Source organism: Rosa chinensis, chromosome 3 (assembly GCF_002994745.2).
Source record: "Rosa chinensis cultivar Old Blush chromosome 3, RchiOBHm-V2, whole genome shotgun sequence".
Classification (NCBI taxonomy): Eukaryota; Viridiplantae; Streptophyta; class Magnoliopsida; order Rosales; family Rosaceae; genus Rosa; species Rosa chinensis.
Window position 1 is genome coordinate 3287937 of NC_037090.1, and position 21927 is coordinate 3309863.

Consider the following 21927-nt stretch of genomic DNA (forward strand, 5'->3'; position numbering starts at 1 on the left):
TTCTTCCTCTTTTCCTCGTCTTCTCCTCTAGTGGTCGTTCTTTCTCGCTTTGTACATGAACAAACTGTCGTTCTTCCACTTTTCCTCGTCTTCTCCTCTGTTTCAATTTAGGGTTTTTTTTTTTAATTTCATTGTAGATATGTAATTCAGAATTTTGAAGAAGAAAAAAAAAAGTTTATAAAGGCTACCTGGTAAGCAGGTCACCACTATTGAATATTTCTGACCATCAGATATATTCAACTTTTAATTAAATCGAACGGTCTAAAATATTCAAAAAACTTGATGTATGGCATACATCAACATATGCTAGAATTTTCCTAATTTGTAATAATTCCACCTTAGGATTTTGTACTGGACTGTTGACTATATGGGCATGGTTGTGAAATCTCATATTCACATATCATAGAGGTTCTTGAATTGTCAAAAGCAACAGGAGATGATAAATTCGATAAACATGAAATTATAAGAACATGTTGCCCTTGTTAAAATTATTTGGTGCTTTTAGGGGTATTTCAAGTGAAATGAAATTGTTTGTTTTTAGTGATGAATAATGGGAAAAGTAATTACATTCAATTCATTATCCACTTGTTTAAGCAATCCATCATTGATTAATTCATGGCCAGTTCTTCAAATTAACCACGAAATTCATTTAGGAGGAATGCTAATGCAGCTGCTGAATGGTCACTAACTCTAATTGTTTCCAAGTTCCAACTGTCACCACATGCAGCCCATTTGATGTAGGAAATTCGATCAATTAGCCTTGACCTCCTCCATCTATTATATATAAAAGGTTGCCCTAGCCTAGCTAGCCTATATCAAAATGTAAAACATAAATGTGTAAAAGACAAACACTCCTCGGAGTTTATTGAATTGTATTGATCAGATAGCATACGCGCTTCTTTCCTTAACTGTGATTTCTTGTTATAGCGGCAGCAATAGAGATGAACTGTATCATTTTCTTCTCTTCATCAGAAAATTCTTTTTACTTGATTTTCTAAAAGTATTTAAAAGTGATGAGAAAATTTGTGACATAAATTTCTCTTTCGTAAATGGGAGGTGTTCGATTTACGGAAGAATAGTTGTTATAACTATGAGCTGTTGATGCGATCAAAAAAATAATAATGACAATATTCTATTTTACGACAATATCATGGTAAAATGCGCTCAGGAATTGAAGCCACCAACTAAATCTGTATATAAGACAAGTTGTCTTCTACAAACAGAGACAACAAATTAGTGCCTAATCAAACAATCCTTTAAAATGAAAAATATACACTTGTTCATACACATAATAAAATAGATGTTTCACATCTGACTATGGTTTTACGGGACGCGCCATTCCCCACCAGGTTACAGCAGGAATGGTTTCAACTTGGTGTACAAGGTTCTTAACGAAAATTTCAACGCACCGGTTTCATGGGAAAGATGAAACTTATCTGGCAGTAAAAGGGTTATATATGTTACGTGAGCGGAAGGAAGGCCACTTTGTGGTTTGCCCTTACGATCGTGCTGGATCAAACTTCCTAGGCAAAGGACTGATTTTATGAGGGTGACATGTATGATGGCCGTTTGGATTTTTTTTTAATGCTCACTGTAACTATTATCAATTAGGGTTTAGGTGCAATTGCGGTCGAAGAAGGCTAAACGGCGTGTCTTAGCCGGTTTTTACAAGGCGGACAAAGTTAGCATTCTTCCGATGTACGTGTTTGTTCGGATTCGAGTCGATGGTAATTCTCCTCTAGGCGGAAACGCTCATTTCAATTCTTGATCAATCATTATATCAACAGTCAATATATTTAGGGTCTGCTGAGAACCAAAACTAACGTGTGGGAATTTTAACGACAACGATCAATCGATATAATGCGCATTTGCAAAACAAACTTAACAATTGAGGGTGCATATGGTCAATCATTATCGCGATCGAGTAGTAGCCCAATTATTAATCATTTTAGTTTGCACATTTGAATACAATTTTCCTTCCTTGCCCATTAATTCCTTCATCTATAGCCTATAGGCCAACTGTCCAATTCTGTTTCACATTTGCATACATAAACCTTCCTTACCCCATTGGCTTTCTACTCGATCTACTTCCATGTGATTGGTCGTATCATATATACAGCTCTCTACTAGTACTTTACCGGCCTAACTTAACTGCCTGATAATTTGATTTGCATTTCCAAGACACACACATGCACACAGAGACATCGAATAATGTAATAATTATCAGAGTACGGCTGGTAAAGCTTTAGATTTTTTTTTGGTGGAAAAAAGTTTAGGTAAGAGGGCTTCCCTACGCTACCAGGGCTAGGGTAAAAATTTAGATTTAAGCACCACTAAACTACGTCAATATTATGAATACGATGAAATCCTTTATTGAGAATAATTTCCAATTTTCAAATTTTACTGCCGGCCTTTGCGATATGCATGGAAGATTTAGATTCAAGCCATTAAACCAGGTCCTCTCTCTTCTAGCCTAGGGTTAGGGTTTCCAAATTTCGGTGAGTTTATCTCTCTTTGAGTTTCATAGATTCAATTGATGCAATGACAGCACGATGGCTTGCATTGGCTAAAGAAAAAGAACCGGTGGATTAATTTGTGCCAGTTGTCGAGGGACGAGGTTTTTCTGGTTGAGAAACCTTTCCCCTCTAGGGTTTAATTAGAACAAACTATATTTCATGGGCATGTTCCACCATGCTTATGGGGTTTACGGTTGTTTTTAGGCGGAGGAAGCTGTGAAGGAGATGGTGTGCCCTTCTCCTTCCCAATCGACCTTAACTACCGAAAGCGAGTTCTAACTTCTAAGTACGTGATGACGATGATGATGTTAATTATCTAGGGATACTTTTACGATTTGTGTGTGCGAAAGTTGAGATGATGTTTTCTTTTCATTAATTTCCTAGTCAGGTTACATGATTTCAACCTATTTCTAGTTGGTAGCCTATTGTACTCTCGTTTGACAATATATCTTGCATGCACTTGGCATGCATGAACCTCCTTGTCTTGGTTTACCCTAATGTCATATACGTGCATACTAACATAAGTTCATCTAGCTGACTAGCGGTGCAGTGTAAACAAGGCATATTAGGGTTTCTCAACAAAAACCCTAACATGCATTGCAGATAAGGAACCTTGATTATCCCATAGTAATAAACTATATTAACTACTACAACCTCTTAATTTAGTGGATAAATTATCAAGACAAACATCGTAAAAGGTGTTGCCCTTTCCCACTCCTAGCTATACAATATATAAAGCTGATTTAACATTTTGATCATCGAGTATGGAGCCTTGAATACACTCTCGAGTACGCTGGTTCTAAACATTGAAGTGATTGAACTCTTAGATCTTATGAGGATATACGCACATACGTACACGGCTTGTATAACCTTCCTAGCTAATTTCTTGTATACTTAACACATGTTCGGAGCAAAAGAGAGCTTGGACTGAGCGAGATCAAACAAGAATCTATAACCCATCTGCTGGTAAACACCTACCACATTTGGAGCACCTTCCTTTAAGACCATGCAAAACTGATGCTCATCCGGGAAGATCTTAAAAGCATCCTGCAGATCTAAACTAGCCCCACCTAGGAACTGTATAGCAACTTTTGGGAAAACGATGCTAGACATATTAGTCGGAAGATCGTAACACAAATCGTAAACACTAGGATAAACTATCTTGGGCTCCTTCCAACCGTAAATCTCTGCAAAGTACCTCACAAGGCCGTCTTGCAGACCATAATAGGCGTCCTCAACAAACCAGGTGGTTGGTTCTCCTGTGTCCAAGAGCACAAGCTTTGCTCTAGAGCTGGTTTCTGGCATGATGTACACGACATCTCCGTTTACAGTTATGGTGGTCAAGTTGAGGTAATTGTAGTACTCGTGGCCGGAGATTGGAGTTGTTTGTACATTTGTAGCACTAGCATCAATAAAGGCATCAGAGCCGAAGTTGAGGGTTGGCTGGCCGGAGTGTGAATCAGACCGGCCGGGAAGGCAGTAAGAGAAACGGTCGGAGCCTAGTTGGCTTACAATGCTGGAAGGGTGCCCTTTTCCTAACCCTATCATCCCTCCGATAGGGTTGTACCCCCACCCCCCATCGAAGTCCACCATGGAGCGGATCCCACAGCCGAATGCAATTAGATTGGTTGAAGAGGAGGAGGAGGAGGAGGAGGACAGGGGAGACAACAAATGGAACTCGTCGATTCCATATATGCCCCTGCTATACCCAGCGTCGTAAACACACGACGATCCAGCACCGGCCGATAGATGAGCGAGAGGTGGCGAGCAGATGGTGGTGTTGGTTGGAGGGAGAAGTTGAAAAGTGGTGGATTTCTTGGGGTCAAAGTTGGAAAATGGGGGTGAAACGTTGAAGCATTTTTGGCAATCCACTGACTGAACCCAAGTGAATGGAAAGAGGGTGTCCAAAGCAAGGTTGATGGTGAGTGGAGGAGTCCCAATGTGGGCGCTTACGTAGACCATGCCGGACGGGAGAGCAGGGAAGACCGTGCCTGGATCAAGATTAAGGGGTCGAGTTTCTGTGGTTTGGGATAGTAGCTTTTGACGAAGTTTGTGTCTGAAAGCACTAGTACTCGTGTTGGTCAATCTCGTTGATATAGTGAAACTCTGAGCTTGGGCCATCGGTGGAGAAGTACCACCGGCGGCAAATATCATGAAAATGACCACAAGAAAAAGAGATACAAAAGACATTTTAGATTGAAAGATGAGTGTAAAAGATGTAGAGAAATGAAAAGCGTACGTTTGGTATAAAATGTAAGGAAAGACTAGCTAGTTCGTGAAGAAAGTAAGAAAGATCCATGCCATCCGAATGAATCAGCTGCAAGCTAGCTACTAGTAAATTTACCCAGCATGGGAATGGTTCATACTTAGGCAACCTACTTCTAGTTGGTAGCCACTATTTTACTCCAAGTTTGAAAACATATTTTGCATGCACTAGCAGAATTCTATTTTACTGACATGACCCACCTTGGCTTGGTGGCTACTGACTCTCTAGTTTCTTTAATGGCATATACTTACTATCATACTAACATGATTCATGTACCTGGCTAGTGTTGCTTATGTAAACAAGTGCATGTAATACGGTAGAGAACTAAAGCTATTCTCAGTTTCAGTCGGTAAAAGATAACAAAATCACTGTAAAAATTGATGCCCTTTCCCACTCCTAAACTTAAAGCCGATTAACATTGATAATCAAATTTGGAGCCTTATAAATTCAAAATTGAATACACTGGAGTACACTGGTTCTCTAACATACATATCACAGTTATCACTACATTGAACTCTCAGATCTCAAGTTCACTGAGAACTATAATGTCAAACTGTCAATTTATCGGGATATACACAGCTTATAAAATCCAAAAGCTCGTAAAATAATCACACGCTGAATTGAAGTCCTGCATTTCTAGATATTATACATGACTTACAAACTTTTTTCACATTTTGCTTGACTCATTGCCATTGAGTGTTGTTCCGTTCAGTTGGTGAGCCGGGAACAAAGGGAACAAAACCCCGACCACCAAATACTGGACGCATGAAAGCATTATCAAACTTACGCCAGTAGCGATGTACAGTGTGTGTTGGAGTCGTCAGAAGATCACGTATGCTGGCTGGACGACGCACCTCATGACCGCTCAGATCAGCTTCAGAATCCTGCCCAAGTAGTGGAACAATGACTGATTTTGGAGAGGGTGGGTCTGACATAATGCTGTTTGTGCTGGTCAATTGTTTATGAGGCAGCAATAATCTAATAAGAGGTTTCGTCATCAAACCAAACACCTGAACAGAATAGAGTAATAAGTGTCATTACCAAATCCAACAAACTAGACATGTGCGTGGAACAGCAGTAATATGAAACTAATATGGATGGTGTTAGCAGTTGGAAACCACTTTTGACTAAAGAAGAGATGGAAAGACTAGTGAGCCTTTGGTAGACCAAAAAACTCATCATGATTAAACAGCTACACTAGCTGTATGTCTTCTACTTGCTTTTTAATGCAAACCTAGTCTGCTGTCCAGAAAACGGATAAACCTTTGGCATAGCAAGTACCGAAGTAATCCCACAACACAGGGAAATAAATAAATAAATAAAAAAGAGAAAAAAAAAGAATGTTAAAACAACGTTTGCGAGTTTATGAGAAAGAACAGTTTGAGAGTCCAAAACAACGTCAAGTCAAAATACAAAATATACGGAGCAGCTGCCTTACCACTGTGCTGACAAGAACAACACTTATTGTGCTAGTGATCATGATTGCATTTGCTCGCAATTGAGTGTGACCAGATCTTGTAAACTGCATTCAAAAGAAAATTTTATTAGATAAGATATAAGCGCCATCTTCCTTTCCTCAATCCAGCTTTCTCACACACATTTGAATAATTCTGAAATAAAGTTTACTAATGTCCACAGAAGGTCAAAAGCATTTTCCTAACACATTGTCCAAATAATGACTTTTGAAGGTATCTCAGTCCACATACAAGGATATTTCATTGTCCACAAATTAACCATTTTGCTCCACACACACACACACAACAAAACAAAAACAAACAAAAAAAAAAATTCCTGATCGACTCATTATACTATATGCTAAAGTTGGTAATATACTGTTCATCGGCTTAGTTCATAATAAAACTGAAGTAAATGGAGGATTGTTCCTAATAGTGGAAATTACAACGCTAGATGATGGTATTTCTTTTTCACCTGCTTGGCTAAACACACGTTTGGATTTCCAATCTTTTGGAATTATAGTTAGTCATAATAATCTCTTGGAAGTATAAAGTCTGTGCACGCAAGAATAATTGGGATCTCAGATGAACATAGACCCTCTAGCTACTCTTTAATTACTAGAAGGTGCCAATAAAACAACAGACCTCGTACAATATTTTGCAAGATTATATTGTTCTAATTTTAGTAGCCTTCTCATGGAAGGCCAATTTTTTCCCTTTCCTTGACCAATTTTTTCCCAATTTTTTAAAACCTAAAAAGGAACTTTTCCACAACTTGCCTGATTATAAGCAAGCGCTATAGACACAGCACCTCTCATAAGACCAGCCCACCATATTACCACCTATAGTAAGAAGAAAGTGCACAATTTGTCAGTTCACTATAGCAGAAGAAAAGGAAAAAAAAAGTCATTGAAAACACAAAATGCGTACTTGCTGCTGGAGGCTAATTTTCTCGCTTTGATTTTTCTTAAATAAGTTTGAGAAAAAGGATAAAGGAAAAACAAAAGCTGCTCTTCCAAGCATAACAAGACTTAGCAGTATTGAACTCACTGCCACTGACGTTCCAGGACTGCACATACAAAATCGGGCACCATATGTTAAACATCAGTTCAATGAAAGATAAAACTAAAAGAAGCACCATCTGTGAAACCAGTAGACAATTATTCTAAATCAGTAAGTTGAATGTGTGTCAATGATATTCAGATAATAATACAAATGCAAAGACAAAAGGTGCAAAGTATTCTTCGTAAATGTCAAAGGGCTTACCTATCACTTACAAATCTCCACTTTTCAATGTCCAAGGCATCCATACCAACATAGAGGAAGATAAAAGTCTCGCAAACAAATGACAAGGTTGCAAAAGCATGCCTAACAACATGTCAAAATAAATTTAAACAGTTAGTTAAACAACCTTGTGAATTAGTAATTATATGGATATTGCATTAAAATGGCTTAATAGTAATCTTTAAGTCATACTTGGTCGTGACTCTTGAACTCTCTGTCACATTGTGCCAGGTGTAATGGGACATCACAATCCCACAAAAGAATACAGTGAGAATGCCACTCAAATAGAATAGCTGCAATACATATCAAATATATCATCATGATTTAGCTATATGCCTAAAGCAAAGCTGACAAGGAGAGTGAAGAAGGACCCTGAGCCTTTTGTAAAAGTCCCAGAGTAGAAGGAAACCTTACTTCAGCCAGTATATATGAAAGGTATGCCATGAGCATCATAAGAGCGACCTCACGATCTGTTGAGTGCCTAAATATGTCAGAAAGCAAGTTGTCAAGGAAAAAATCTTTTTAAAAACCAAGGGTTCTTTCAACATAGAAATTTAAAGATGCTGTCATATTAAATGAAATTTCTTTTGGCATAACATGTAAATGCTAACAATATACCTTGCAAAATAAAGCTTTTTGATAATGAAAGCACTTAGCAGCCCTGTCTGCAAAAGAACCAAGTTATACCAAGGAAAAAAGCAATATTTTTACACTTGTCTATGGACAAAGAGAATACAGAGAGAAGCTTACAATCACTCCTAGCATGGTGCTTGCAAAAAACAAATACAAAAAGTTGCCCATAAACTTCAAGGCGATTCTGGAATCAAGGTGTGTTAGATCAAAGCTCTGGATAGCATTGAAAAGCACCACAGATGTAGCATCGTTAACAACTCCCTCGCCGAATACAAGACTGTACAGTAAAGGAGTCTCATCCTGATGGAGCACCTGGACCATTGGATAAACAAATTTAGTTTGGAATCTTGGCTACTTTTAAAAGCTTGAAAGCCTCGGACGTAAATTGATATGTGCTCTACCTGCAACGTGCATACAGAATCCGTTGCAGCAAATATTGCACCAATTGCTGCAAATTAGGAGTTTACAATAGTGAGGAAAGAAAAAAAGCCAGAATTTAAATACAGTAGGGAACTAAAGAAAGTGATAATACCGAGATAATCCCCTATGTCCAGCGAACCAATGTCCAATTTCTTAAAGATTTGTGTAGCACCTGAATCAAGGAAAGACCAGTAAGCTAACTATTCAAATGTTTGTATCACACTAGTACAACTTTGACCCATAAGTCACAAATGCTATACGTACTTCACATCATGGAAACCTTATCTAGAGAGTTGTGAGACGTACCAAATGCTATAATGGTGCAGGATACTAATGTACCAATAGCACCGAACATTACAATAGTAATGAAATTACGGAAAAACTGCTTCTTTTTCACCTGAAACCTGGTATAAATAGCAAAGACCAAAGCATGAATGATAAGCCCAGAGAAGAAATACTAATAATCTAATGAAGTAGTCAACAATATGAGAACAACGAGGATAAATGATAAATAATTGTGAGATAGAAATAATTGGTTTTAAGCTGCTCATAAGAATGCTCAAATTCAAAATAGTTGTGGAAGGTGCATAAGCCTTGAAATTAGTAAATCTATACTGAAAATTTTGCAATCTCTATTTGATTGACTATAAGTTACGTCAATCAAATTTATGGCAGTATGATACTAAAATCTAACTACACCTGTATGGATGCAGGAGTGTATGAGCACATATTTCTACATATATCTCAATTTCATCATTCAGATAAGTTCTCTTATAGTTCGCAAAGGCAAACCAGTTGAGTTAGTTTTTTCTTTCTTGTCTGCCAAAGAATGCCAAACTAGCACTGAAACACAGCTCAAATTAACGCAACCAAAACAACAAATCATGTATATATCTGTTGCACAACCCATCAACCATTATATTATCAGATGCACTTGTTAAACAACTAAAAGGGACCGAAAACTCACCCGGCATTAAAAATAATAGGTGGTAGAAGGTAAATAAAGAAAAGATCTTCACTGAATACTAAAAGATGCGAACTTTTTCCTCCACTGATCAGAAGAATAAGAACTCCAGTAGACACCCCCTACCAAAAAAAACAAAGTAAAACCAATCAAAATCTGCCAAAAGTAGCATATACTTTAAAATTCCCTCTCCTGGTGTTCTTTAACAATATTATCAGTAACCAAAGGAAGCACTCACAATCAAAAGGGCGGTGATTGACTCGTTCACCCACCGATTCTCCTCAAGAAGATGCCCAATCACAATACAAGCACAAAGTAGTGCCACGAAAAGGTTCAACGAGACAACAGAGGAGTGATCAGAAGCAGATAGATTTTGCAATTTGGGTAACTTGGTCATCAACATGGCCAAATGAGAAGCCATTGTATCCCCGTCTTCAACACAACCAATATGCAAAAACTTAATCACAGATTCTTCAAACGAAAACGATCCTTGTATTCACGAAATCTATGTCTCCGAACTGTCCATCTCAATAATCTTAGATTCCCAATAAACCCTATGATCTCTGCATTGAAATAAAACAGCCCAAATGTTATTCATAACAGCAAAACCAAAAATCCAAGCTTTCCTTTCTCTCACCTTCATTCTCAAAACCCTGAAACGCTCCAAGTTCAATACTTCAAACCCAGATAGCTAACACAGGCATATACAACAACGCATTGTTTGTTTTATCAGGAAAAAAAATCTATTCTCAGAATGTCAAACAGCAAAGAACAAACTTTCCTTCATTTTCATTTTCCTCTGTTTTCTTCGCATCCAAACAACACAGAAAAAGAATACATACATACATATGTACATGTATATATACATATATATATATATACATATACATATATATATATAATATAAATAGAAATATATGATTTTATTAATGTAATGATAAATGCTTACCAGAAAGGTTCGGAGAAGATACATAGCAGAGCCCCCTGTTCTGCAATTTCTCAAATATACCCAGCTGAATATCAAATTTCTCCCTGTGACTCGGGTACAATGTCAAATTCAGGCTTCTGATTCTGGGTTTTTGAAACTGAAATCTTCAGAGAGAGACAGAGAGAGAGAGTTCCAACAGAGAAGAGCTGGAACTCAAATTCTGCTTTGAGAAATATATGTATAAAGCTGGGAAATGCGATGAAAAGACTGGTGCTTCTTTTTGGGTCAGAAACAATGAGATTGTGGAAACCTCTGGAAGAGAATAGTGGTGACCAAAATGAGAAAGGTGAAGAGATTTGAGAGAAAAAAAGAGAGAGAGAGGAGGCGTGTGATTGATGAAGTGAAACAGGGGAGGAGGGAGGACCCAAAACTAAACGAGGATTTGTTAATGTCTGATCTTGTGCAGCCGTGTCTAGAATAGTGAGCGAGGTTGTTAGGATCTGGAGCGTTGGTTTTGGTGACTGGAATGACGTGGGGTGGATTGGACGGTTGGGAGTTGGTGCTGGAGGGTTCTGGAGCTGTCTGTGGTGGAGTAACGGATTATTGTCGGTTGAGGAAGACGAGCGGCACCAAAACACAGCCACTCGTGTCGCTATTCGCCCATTAGGAAAGTGGGCGTGTATAATTTGGATTTTTATTTTTCTATTTTGGCCTATATTAATTTCTCTTTTTTTTTTCTACTTTACTAAATTCTAATAAAATTGAAAAAAAATTTGTATAGTTTTTCTGTTATTAGGTAAATCACTGAGCTAATAAAACAGCTCATAAGTTAATATTGTCATGGCAAAATTGTTACTCAGCTAAATAACAAAATACAACGACTTACAATTTCTATTTATGTAATAGACCATAAAAAAGATGAATCTGAAGATTCCTCTATGTTATTTTAGGAGAAACTATTGAATCAACCTCTGAGATTATTCTGGTGGTCTAATCGGCCGGTAAATTATATGTTGACAAGTATGCAAATTAAGAGGAATAGCAAGAGTATTTGAGTAAAAAAAATTTATTAAATGTGATTTGTGAGTCTAATCATCATACTAATTGTGAGACGGTTCTAACCAAGATTTTAGACCATTTCTATGATGAACATGTCAATAAAAGCTTTTGTTACTTATGCAATGACTTGTAAATTTGGAAGAGTTCAATTTCAAATTTTGTTTGAACTCAACTTGAAATTTTCAATCAAAATAAGTAAATGAATTAATAATTATGTGGCACGTGCAGACAAGTTGCTAGTCATAGTATGACACCTGGCTTAAATAGCTGTGTCTAAATACATCCATTTCAACAAGAACCCACATGAATCTTAACTATTTCGACGTTGACGCTTTGACACATCGACGGAAATGAATCACGGAAACTACGACTCCATATTTTACTTCTTACTTGCTAATCCAAATTTATAAGGTTGCCCATTACTTAACATAATTGATTTGTGTTGTGACAAAGACAAAATGATCATCCTAATCTTGTGCTTTGTTTGTTTTAGGTTTTGTTAATGATCGATACTAGTAATCGGATACAAATTTGAGGGGTTCAAATTCCACGTGTTATGTGGGTGGATCATGATCTTGGTAGGGAGTGAATCTCATTTATTTATTTTGATGATTAGCCAAGTTGGCCAACTTTTTTGAAAATAAAGTATCACGAAAAGTAGTGCATTATGGAGGGGATCATGTGAAAATAGCTCCAAAATATCACATAAACTATGGTTGAGAAAAATTGATATTATAATCATATTGAAGTTTTCCTTAAAACAAAGCATATCATTTTCGAAAATTTTATCATATTCTGAAAACTTGAATCCAATAGATAAATATGAAGTTATGAACCATTTTTGTTGTCAGTTTTAGTCTGATCAGGCGTTGGCCATAACCATAAATCCAATTTAGTTTCGGCCGTTAAAATAAAGACTTTGTCGCCGAGATATGTTCTCCCTTGTGAGTTTCAACTTTGGCCACGGACATTAAGCTTTTTGAATAGTGATAATTAAGTTGGTCCAATAAAACAGTTTCAATTTCCACGTTTCAAAATGTATAATAGAGCAACTTGGTTTATCATAATCAAAATTTCTATATACTGAAACCAAACTTGCCTGCCTATTTTAGAATATATATATATATATGATTTTTCAAAATTTTTATTTATTAAATTTATAAAACAAAGATAGGTAAATCACCAAACTCAAAGCTATTCTTTGAAAATTAAATAATGGTGATGAAATGTTTCTCAATAAACTTACACGTGTTTTTATCATCTTAGCAAATCGTTTTCTGAAGTAACGGACAGGAAGCCAACAATCTCTGAAAAGTCTCGTGGGGGGCATGCAACCTTATCTTGCCCAAGAAATGATGCTGATGCAACCAGAGAGGATTAGAATACTACGATCAAAACAGATTGATTAATTGACGGGCTGATTTGGATGGGTATCATTTAATGTCATTAATTAACAGCTAATTTCCCTAATTAAAAGCATTGTCTTTGGGGATCGTTCAACATCCATACTTGACTCGATCTCAATCAAGAGCTAGCTGCAAATTAATTAACACGATTACACGAAACTTCGCAACAAGAATCGAAGCATTCATCTTTCTTTCTATACAGGGAAAATGGTCCGTACGGTACCCCGCTTTTGGCTCCTTATAATTTTTGGTAACTGACAAAAAAAAATATCAATACAGTACCTGAAGTTCTTGGCCCGACCGAAGATCGGTACTTATCGCTGTTAGTTCCGTTACGGAAGTTGTCAAGTGACAATTTTTGAAGGGTATTTTTGTCATTTTATGTCTTAATCCTCACTAATTCCAATCATGTCCCGACTGGACAATACTTGTGGTCAGCCATTCCTAACCATGCTTGACGTGGCTTCCCTATAGCTAAACACCTGTCTTTTAACTTCTTTTAGAATCTTCTCTTCTTCTCAGAGCTCCTGTTCTTCTCAGCTCTTGGTTATGGATCCTCCACCGATCAACGTGGCCAGAAGAAGATGAGAGAGACTGAAAAACAAGAGGGGTGTTGGGTATGGGTAGAATCTGAAGGTCCTTCTTCAACCTTTCACCAATGTCCTCCCTCGCGGCCAAAAGCTCATCTCCAAAGGTCTCTAATGGAGGGAGTCTGAGATCGCTAATGGAGCCAAGATCATGCTCACGGCAAACCCAGAAAATCTAAATTAATTGGCAGAACCATTAGTGCCAAAATATGCAACTTCTCAGTCTAATCTTCAATTCACAATTGCCCCATATGCATCCTCTGTTATCCATCACTTTTACGTATTTGGGTGTACCAATTTGGTTGACATGAGTTCTCTAGATTCAACCAAGATGCAGAAAAACCAAATCTGAACAAATTTCAAATCAAGATGCATGTAAACCCAACATGAAAATCAAAACCAAAAATGCAGATCTCTTCCCAAATCAAAATTTCATTCTTTTACAAAAATAGGCGTTGTTTCAGGAGGTTTTGGGCTCCTGGAAGAAGAACTATGTGATGGAGATAAGGTTGTAAGGTCGGTGAATCAAAGAGGCAGCTGATAGCTGTTATCCCTTTGAGAAAAGAAAAAAAAATTGTATTTAACTGAAAGGAGGAGGCTGCGGTACTTGTAGAGCTTGTCGGAGAGGGAGTCAGAGCTCCCTGAGATCGGAGGGCGAAGAATTGGTCTGAGACTCGAGAGGTTCGGCTGACGAAGGCGATCTGTAACGGATCTGCTTCCCCTCAAGCTCTAGATTTGGGTTTGAAACCAGGGTTGGGATCACACACCTTACTGTTGCGATTTTTGGCATGTGTTTGACCGAATGTGCATAAGAAGAAGGCGAGAGGAGGAGGAGGAGGAGGAGGAGAGAGAGAGAGAGAGAGAGAGAGAGAGAGAGAGATATATATATATATATATATATATATATTATAATAATAAAAATAAAAAAGAGGCATGAAATGACAAAAATACCCTTCAAAAATTGTCACTTGACAACTTCCGTAACGGAACTAACGGCGATAAGTACCGATTTTCGGTCGGGCCAAGAACTTCAGGTACCGTATTGATATTTTTTTTTGTCAGGTACCAAAAGTTATAAGGAGCCAAAAACTGAGTACCGTACTAACCATTTTCCCTTCTATATATACGAAGCTCCATCGAGAGCACAATTAGAGAAACATATAGCCAAGGAGTTGCACGTTTTTTGCTACCAATTAGGGCTCCCCTTTGCCACCCCCATGGGAATGGCATGGTCTACAGGGTTCATAGCTACGCCTGTTACTACAAGACGTACGCTTAGTCGCTTACATAGCCAATATGTAGATCTGGCAGCATAGGTATGAAACTTCACGACAAGATAGAAGCATTCTGTGTCTAACCATGCATAGCCTGGCATATTTGGTTGTACGTGCGGTGGCACTTATCAGTGTTCTTAATTATTGTTACAGCTATAGCTATTAGAATCAGTTTGTGCATGAAGGTAGTATCATCCCTCTAAAGTTGGATAAATAATGTATAAAAACCTCTTCCCCTTACAAATGTATAGATGAAGTATAGTGGGGACAGTCTAGCCAATATACTCACGTACAGTTGAGTGCAGTGACCGTTCTTAGGCTCAAAGGTAAGATCTAAGAAGCCATCTTTTTGTTGACTACATTTCTTGTTCCGGGATTGTCATTTGCCGAACTGTTGCATCATGCTACTGTGATGCTAGCAGCTGATTGGAACAAAATAGGATGCATGAGAGTTGAGGAAGATTGATCTGGTAGTGTTACAATGATTTGTGTGAAGACATGTACATATATACTTGTATCCTTTGAATGCTGACTAATCTGAACAGGGTTCTTTTGGTTCTCAATTACGAGGACGTGAGGGTCTAATTAATTAAGGAGCTAGCTTGTATGAGCTTAATTATGAGTTGGTGTTTTGTATTTGTGATTTTCGAGTTCAAATCTTAACTATATATTGCCTTTTATTTGCAATTGCAGTTGTCTTGATTAGCAGATTGAATTTGTACTGTTATTCTGATATCATCTCTGTTCTTGATCATCATTATTCAGTTCAGTTCGTGCATACATGAACACGAAAGGACCGGAAAGATCCATCTTCTCTCTGATCTCTTACCAATTGGAGCGACTAGTACTGAGCAGAAGATCAGAGCAATCAGAGAGCCATGCTCACAAATTCTTAGCAGATACTGAAGCACTAGATTTAGATTACGCACGCTGTGGGAAGCCGCATTCTATTTGTTTAGTACCAGCAATTTGTTTGTGACCCAAGTTGACGTTGGTATCTTAACAATTGCCTATTATCCTCGCTATGACTACAAGTCTACCTCATGTTTGTCTTCAAATTCTGACTTGTACACACACAAAATCATACTTGATTGACTTGATTCTATATGCATCATCATCAACTACGTGCTCATCTTAAGAGTTAAGTAAACCAAACCATATAAACCGCGCGCGCGCGTGATGATGATGATGATTTTCCTTTCATGATCTGTCCACTTTCACCCTCCAATTATCAACTATAACCAAATGAATTTTATAGAATTGAATGTATATATCGCCAATCTATTTTGCTTAAATTTCTCATCAAATTTCAAATTCGTAGGGAAAACATTTTTGGAAGTTTGCAACTGCACAACTGATGCACGTGGCTTCATATCTGAAAGAGTTGTATCGCCAAAAAAAAATATAAAAGAGTTGTGAAATTCCGGCCGGCCAGAGTAGAAAAGACCAAAATAGTCGACCGGAAGATTTAACCGATTCGCCACCTATATTATAATGAAACTTATAACACCGGAACACTTTAAGATGCTGAGGAAACTTTTGTATATATACGTAGCTTCGTATACTAGTTCTCACCAATATAGAAGTTTGAATGTTAGGTTTAAAACCTTGGAACATTTGGTCTAAAGAAAAAAAGTAGATGAGCCGACTCGATCTGATTGAACTTACAGCGTGCTATGTCCGATACGTCGACAAGCTTCAGGAATGAATACTTGGCCACTAAGCTTAGATATTCTCTCATTGTCCCTCTTATAAGTGGCCTATAAATATCCGGACTCCGGAGGATATCAATCTCAATTCCAATATTAGACACCTACATTGCATTTTCATTTCCGAGGATCAAAACTCAAAAAGCTAGATAAGGTCAGAGAGATGCCTCCTCACGGTGGCGGGGGATTTGGACCTCCAGGCGGCGGTGGCGGTGGTGGGGGTTTTGGACCTTTCGGCTGCTTAGGCGGCCTTATATCATCTTGGTGAGTTTTCATAAAAATTTTATAAGTTTTGACAACACTGAATAACTTGTTATATGTAATGTATATCAAATATGGCTAGCTGCTTAAATATACTTTTCTGAGGCGATTGAACTAATTAAGTCGATCTGCTGGTTTCGTTTGTTATGCATGCAGTGCTTATTTCCTGTGCTGCTGCTGCCTACTGGAGAACTGCTGTGGACCAATGTTTGGTGGTGGTGGTGGTCCTCATGGTGGTGGTGGTGGTCCTCACGGTGGTGGCGGCGGTGGTTTTGGTGGTGGTGGTGGTGGTTTTGGTGGTGGAGGTGGTGGTTTTGGTGGTGGAGGTGGTGGTCGTGGTGGTGGAGGTGGTGGAGGTGGTGGTCGTGGTGGTGGTGGTGGTGGGCGTTTCTGATCATCAGATCATCTGCTTTGTGATCTGCTGGTTGTGCTCAAATACATGCATGCATGATGTAATAATTTAGTTGACTAGCTAGCAAGTGAGATACTGGCATTTTGCTGCTGTTTTTAGCAAACTTGCAACTCCGATGAGTCTAGCCAAATTCGTGTATTTCATTTTAATTTCCCATATGTCTAAATTTCTTTCCTTAAGGCAGTGTTCATTTTAGCTAATTACAACACCTACTGTGTTTACCAACAGGCAATATATAGAAACTTTTTTTTTTCCATATGATCACCACATTTACATTTAAATTAGTTCAAGTAGTCAATTAGATACCTACAGACAACTACGTACAATGACTAATACAAAGACAAACGTCATTATTTGACTTCTTATGTCATAAAAGAGTTATTGATTGGGATCAACGACGACAAGATCGAACTAAGAGCTAGTAGACTTTCAGTCCAAGACATAATAAGCTCCGACATTGAAAAAATCTCAACTTCACTTTAAGTTTGTTCATTTGGGGACATTCGATAAAATAATAACGACAAACAAAAAGATTAATATGACCGTTATACAAAAATGGCACATTAATGTGTGCTTGTAACTAAATATTCCTCATTCTCCATTGCTGTTATGCTAATCTAAAAATTGTCCTCTTATCTGTTATAAATTTCCTCATTCTCCATTTAACTTGTAATAAGAGCAACTCCAACAACTTCCCTATAATTTTTGTATTATAGGGAACCAAAAGTCAAAGCTTTAGCTATTTTTTCTTCTCTAACTCCAACAGATTCCCTATTTTGCAGCAATCTCTAAAATCTCCATAATTTTTCCTTAAATTTTGGAGTTTGCTGTAAATATATGGAATTTGATTTTCTCTCTCCTCACTTTCCCTAAAATAGAGATAGTTATAGGGAATCTGTTGGAGCAAAAGAGGCTTATTTTTCTCTAAAGTAGAGAAAAATCAAAATATAGAGAATCTGTTGGAGTTGCTCTAAGTCAAGATCATTAGAAATGATAGACGTTAAAAGTAGAGAAATTAACATAGAAGGAATAAAGACAATACTATAACGTACGCAATCAGTTGGTAAAGCAGATGGTATACAGGTGTTGGAACCATATTGAATATTAGCTCTAGATATTTAGCTAGATAGATTGAAACAAGAGTAGAATAGTAGATACGTCCCATAATAACCCTTATCCTAAACCATGGGTGATATTATCATATGCCATTATGCCCTCTACCTACCAGTCCAAGAAACTCCTAACATTCCTGTAACATTTTACACAGCCTGTCAGCCATTAAATTGCTCCCTCGATCGATCCTAAGGTTCCAAGCCCTCTTACTCTATCGGAACTCCACATCGATCATTTATATTCAGATATAAAACCATATAGTTTTTGTTCGTCATCGATTTATATAGCTCAATTGCAGTTCTAGCTACTTGCTAAAAGCAGTTCTATTTCTAGAGAGAGATCGTTATGCCTGGTTGGGGACCCCCGCCAGGAGGACCTCCGGGACCTCCAGGGCCGTGCGGTTGCTGTTGGTTTTGTTGCGATGGCATAAGCAGGCTCTTATCTTCATGGTAAGTGAACTGTTAATAATTGCAGTTTAATTAACGGCCCTTTGTTTCAATAAGGAAGTCGTCAATTAAGTGTGAGTTTTTTTTTTTATATATATATTGCAGTTGCTATCTGCTGTTTTGCTGTTGCATCTTTGAGAGCTGCTGTGGACCTGTGTTTGGAGGGCCTCCGCCCGGCGGGCCTCCTCCTCCCTTCTGATAAACAACTTCGCGATTATATATTGTGTGTTTTTTTTTTTATTGCAGTTGTTATCTACTGTTTTGCTGTTGCATCTTTGAGAGCTGCTGTGGACCTGTGTTTGGAGGGCCTCCGCCAGGACCTCATGGCCACCACGGCGGGCCTCCTCCTCCCTTTTGATAAACAAATTCTCGATTATATATTGTGAGGTTTTTTTAAGCGTCTGGATCATCAGCTTGGTGATGATAGTGTGTTTTTCTTGGGTGTGTTGATGAGTCATGTATTTAATTTTCATGGTTTATTCATTTAAAATTTGCTCGATCAGCTTCTCTAGATCGTGCGGTGTATAAATTTTTCTGTATGACTAAGAAATAATTTCATGAATCAATAAATTTCATTACATCAAGAGTTTCAACCCGGTGCCTTAGCCCTTAGGTGTCCAGCCAAGCAACTGGAGCCGTAGATACAGATGATGGAATTTCTTATCAGATTGGCGTGTAAAGAGGAATGCATAGGGTCAAACTTTGCATATAACAATTTCCTCAAGCATTCGGTTCAAGCGAATAATATTTTTAAGGATTAAATACTTATTACTTCTCAAATTTTTTTCTGAAAAACAGTTTAGTCTCTTGTCTTTTAAATTAAACTGGATAGTCTTTATTCTCTCTAATTCTCACACATTAGGTCCAAAATAACTATTATACCCCTCAGTTCCTTTATTTATTTATTATTATTATTTAAGTTTCTCTCTTTCTTTATTTAGTTTTCCTGCCTCTCTCCCTCTCTCTCTCTCTCTAAATGAAATTCTCAAACTGATGGCGGTGGCGCGCCTAAAGACTGACGACACGGTGGAGCCCTAACATGAGTTCGAGAGACTGGGCAATGTGTTGTTGACTGTGTGCGAACTAGGGCTGGGCTCGGGTCGGGCCAGGCCTAGAATTTGGTAAAACCGAGACCGAGCCCCGAAACAATCGGTCCGGGCCGGTTAGGGCTTTTTCGAAAATGGAAACCGACATAAACCGATCCCAAACGGGCCGGTTCGGGCTTCGGGTTTTTCGGGCCCAATATGCAAAATACACAAAATTCGGTAAGAGGCGAGGTTTGAACCCCCGACCTCTTACACGAAACCCTTGCTCCCAACCACTAGAGCACGAGACGCTCTCAATATATTATGTGCAAAGCTTATATTTATTTCGTCCTAGGCTGTAGAAGTAAAACAAAATAGAATCTAGAACCCTCTTTTACTTTCTATACTCTCTTTCTATTCTAGTCATTTTCTTCGACAGTTTGTTAGGACCAACCCCGATTATCTATGCATTTCACTTTGTTTATTTGATTATAGGTATTAGGACTAGCCTTTATAGGCTCCACTTTTCCTGCGTGCTACTATGCATTTCACTTTGTTTATTTGATTATAGGTATTAGGACTAGCCTTTATAGGCTCCATTTTTCATGCGTGCTGCAACTAGCATCAGTTCAACACTTCTTCTTCTGCAATTCTACTTCATAAGTTCATATCTTCTTCTTCTTCTTCTTTTTTTTCCTTTTTTCTTCCTTCCCAATCCCCATTATGCAGTTCTCTATTTACCAATTAGTAGACAATTACCATATATTCATCAAATCAACATCTTGCATCTAGGAAGCATGAGCTCTGTGTTGGATCTAGAATTCCTTCTGGCCAAAAAAATTCTGGGTTTCTTCTTTTCATATAGGTTCTGGGTTTCTTCTGAAATTCTGCTTTCCAACAAAAGCCCAAATTTGATTTCTTTGTTTCACATGGTTTATGGGTGTTTACTGAAATTCTGCTTCTCATATGTGGAGACTGGGGACTCCGGTATTGCTTTGGTTGCTTCAGGAGCCACTGCAAATTTGAGTATAGAGGAGGAGGAGGAGGAGCTGGCTTGGGAGGAGAGTTTCGAGAGGTTGAGATGGTTTCGAGAGGCTGAGATGGAGGGGAAAGGTTTAGGAGGAGGAGGAGCTGGCTTGGTAGGAGATGGTTTCGCTGAGATGGAGGAGAAATTGGGTCGGGTCGGGCTTTCGGTCTCCGAATATTTAAAGCCCGAGACAGAACCGAAAATACACATTCGGGTCGGGCTTTGCATCGAACCGAGATTTTCCATACTAAAACCGAACCGAATCGGGCTTTTTTACTAGGTCCGGGTCAGGTCTTTCGGTCTTTCGGGTCTGGACGCCCACCCCTAGTGCGAACCCGAAAGTAACGAACTGGGTTTGAAAAGTGAAGTAGATGTTAAGAGAGCTGGAAGCGGAAGTAAGCGATGGTGGGTGATGAAGGAGAGGCAGGGGCTGCACTTGAGCCAGAGGCGGCGGAGCAAGTGTGGGTCGCAGGTGAAGGACATGGGCTAAAGGTAGGCCCAGCCTGCTTGACGAGGAGGTTGCGGATGGAGATCTCGTAGCCGGAGTTGGTGGCAGAGTTGGGCGTCAGGGACTAGACGGCGGCGAATGAGGAAGAGGGGAGGAGGTCCTTGAGGGAGGTGTAGGACTCGAAGCTCTTGAGGGACAAAAGATCTAGGTCGAGTTGCGGCGGCCGATGGCGTGGATTCATGGCACCGTTTTGGGTTGGGAAGCTACAATTGCGCGGGGCTTATTGGTGGGAGTGATGGAGGATGCGGAGAATGAGAGGTGGATGGGCTTGGTAGGGACAACGACGGAGGTGGAGATGGATTTGCGGCAGAGGAGCTTCCATGAGGAGTGGATCGAGTGGATGAACTCAAGGCCGGATACGAACTGAGAGAGAGAGAGAAAGAGAAAACCAGAAAAACAATAAAAAAATAATAAAGAGAAAAAAAAAACAAAAGAGAGAATAATAATAATAGGAAGTGGGGTATAATAGTTATTTTAGACATTTTGTGGACTTGTTGTGTGAGAATTAGAGAGAATAAGAACTATCAGTTTAATTTAAAAGGCGAGAGACTAAACTGTTTTTCAAAGAAAAGTTTGAGAAGTAACAATTATTTAATCTTATTTTTAATTGAAGCTAATAAGAAAATGAAAAGAGC

At 38.5% G+C, this 21927-nt stretch overlaps 3 protein-coding genes and 1 long non-coding RNA gene across 4 annotated transcripts; 2 read left to right on the top strand and 2 right to left on the bottom strand.

The window, feature by feature from the left end:
- Nucleotides 1–3410: 3410 nt before the first annotated feature.
- On the bottom strand, nt 3411–4706 carry LOC112192596 (aspartyl protease family protein 2). The gene has a single exon (XM_024332395.1). The coding sequence runs from the start codon at nt 4704–4706 to the stop codon at nt 3411–3413; it is 1296 nt and encodes a 431-aa protein (XP_024188163.1).
- Nucleotides 4707–5245: 539 nt separating this feature from the next.
- LOC112192243 (sodium/hydrogen exchanger 2) lies at nt 5246–10875 on the bottom strand. The gene is made up of 15 exons (XM_024331895.2): nt 10487–10875; nt 9776–10100; nt 9541–9659; nt 8880–8977; nt 8686–8745; nt 8555–8601; nt 8271–8465; nt 8139–8185; nt 7935–8001; nt 7713–7813; nt 7503–7604; nt 7167–7305; nt 7016–7078; nt 6221–6304; nt 5246–5792 (listed from the first exon to the last, which is right to left on the bottom strand). Exons 2-15 carry the CDS (start codon nt 9956–9958, stop codon nt 5466–5468), a joined length of 1632 nt encoding a protein of 543 aa, XP_024187663.1. The 5' UTR covers nt 9959–10100; nt 10487–10875; the 3' UTR covers nt 5246–5465.
- A 5584-nt stretch (nt 10876–16459) lies between these two features.
- On the top strand, nt 16460–17425 carry LOC112193285 (glycine-rich cell wall structural protein). Its single transcript, XM_024333359.2, has 2 exons — nt 16460–16764; nt 16918–17425. The coding sequence occupies exons 1-2, from the start codon at nt 16664–16666 to the stop codon at nt 17153–17155; spliced, it is 339 nt and encodes a 112-aa protein (XP_024189127.1). The 5' UTR covers nt 16460–16663; the 3' UTR covers nt 17156–17425.
- A 958-nt stretch (nt 17426–18383) lies between these two features.
- Nucleotides 18384–19325, top strand: LOC112192888. The gene is made up of 2 exons (XR_002933697.2): nt 18384–18735; nt 18838–19325. It is a non-coding gene; the product is annotated as an uncharacterized LOC112192888 (long non-coding RNA).
- Nucleotides 19326–21927: the final 2602 nt, after the last annotated feature.

Bases quoted from the DNA above. Each gene is read 5' to 3' on its own strand.
- LOC112192596 (XM_024332395.1), bottom strand. From the start codon at position 4,706: ATGTCTTTTGTATCTCTTTTTCTTGTGGTCATTTTCATGATATTTGCC.
- LOC112192243 (XM_024331895.2), bottom strand. From the start codon at position 9,958: ATGGCTTCTCATTTGGCCATGTTGATGACCAAGTTACCCAAATTGCAA. The intron at 9,660-9,775 runs GTGAGTGCTTCC...TTTTTTTGGTAG, and splicing joins CAATCACCGCCCTTTTGATT to GGGGTGTCTACTGGAGTTCT. The intron at 8,602-8,685 runs GTATTATCACTT...CCTAATTTGCAG, and splicing joins GGACATAGGGGATTATCTCG to CAATTGGTGCAATATTTGCT.
- LOC112193285 (XM_024333359.2), top strand. From the start codon at position 16,664: ATGCCTCCTCACGGTGGCGGGGGATTTGGACCTCCAGGCGGCGGTGGC. The intron at 16,765-16,917 runs GTGAGTTTTCAT...TTATGCATGCAG, and splicing joins GGCGGCCTTATATCATCTTG to TGCTTATTTCCTGTGCTGCT.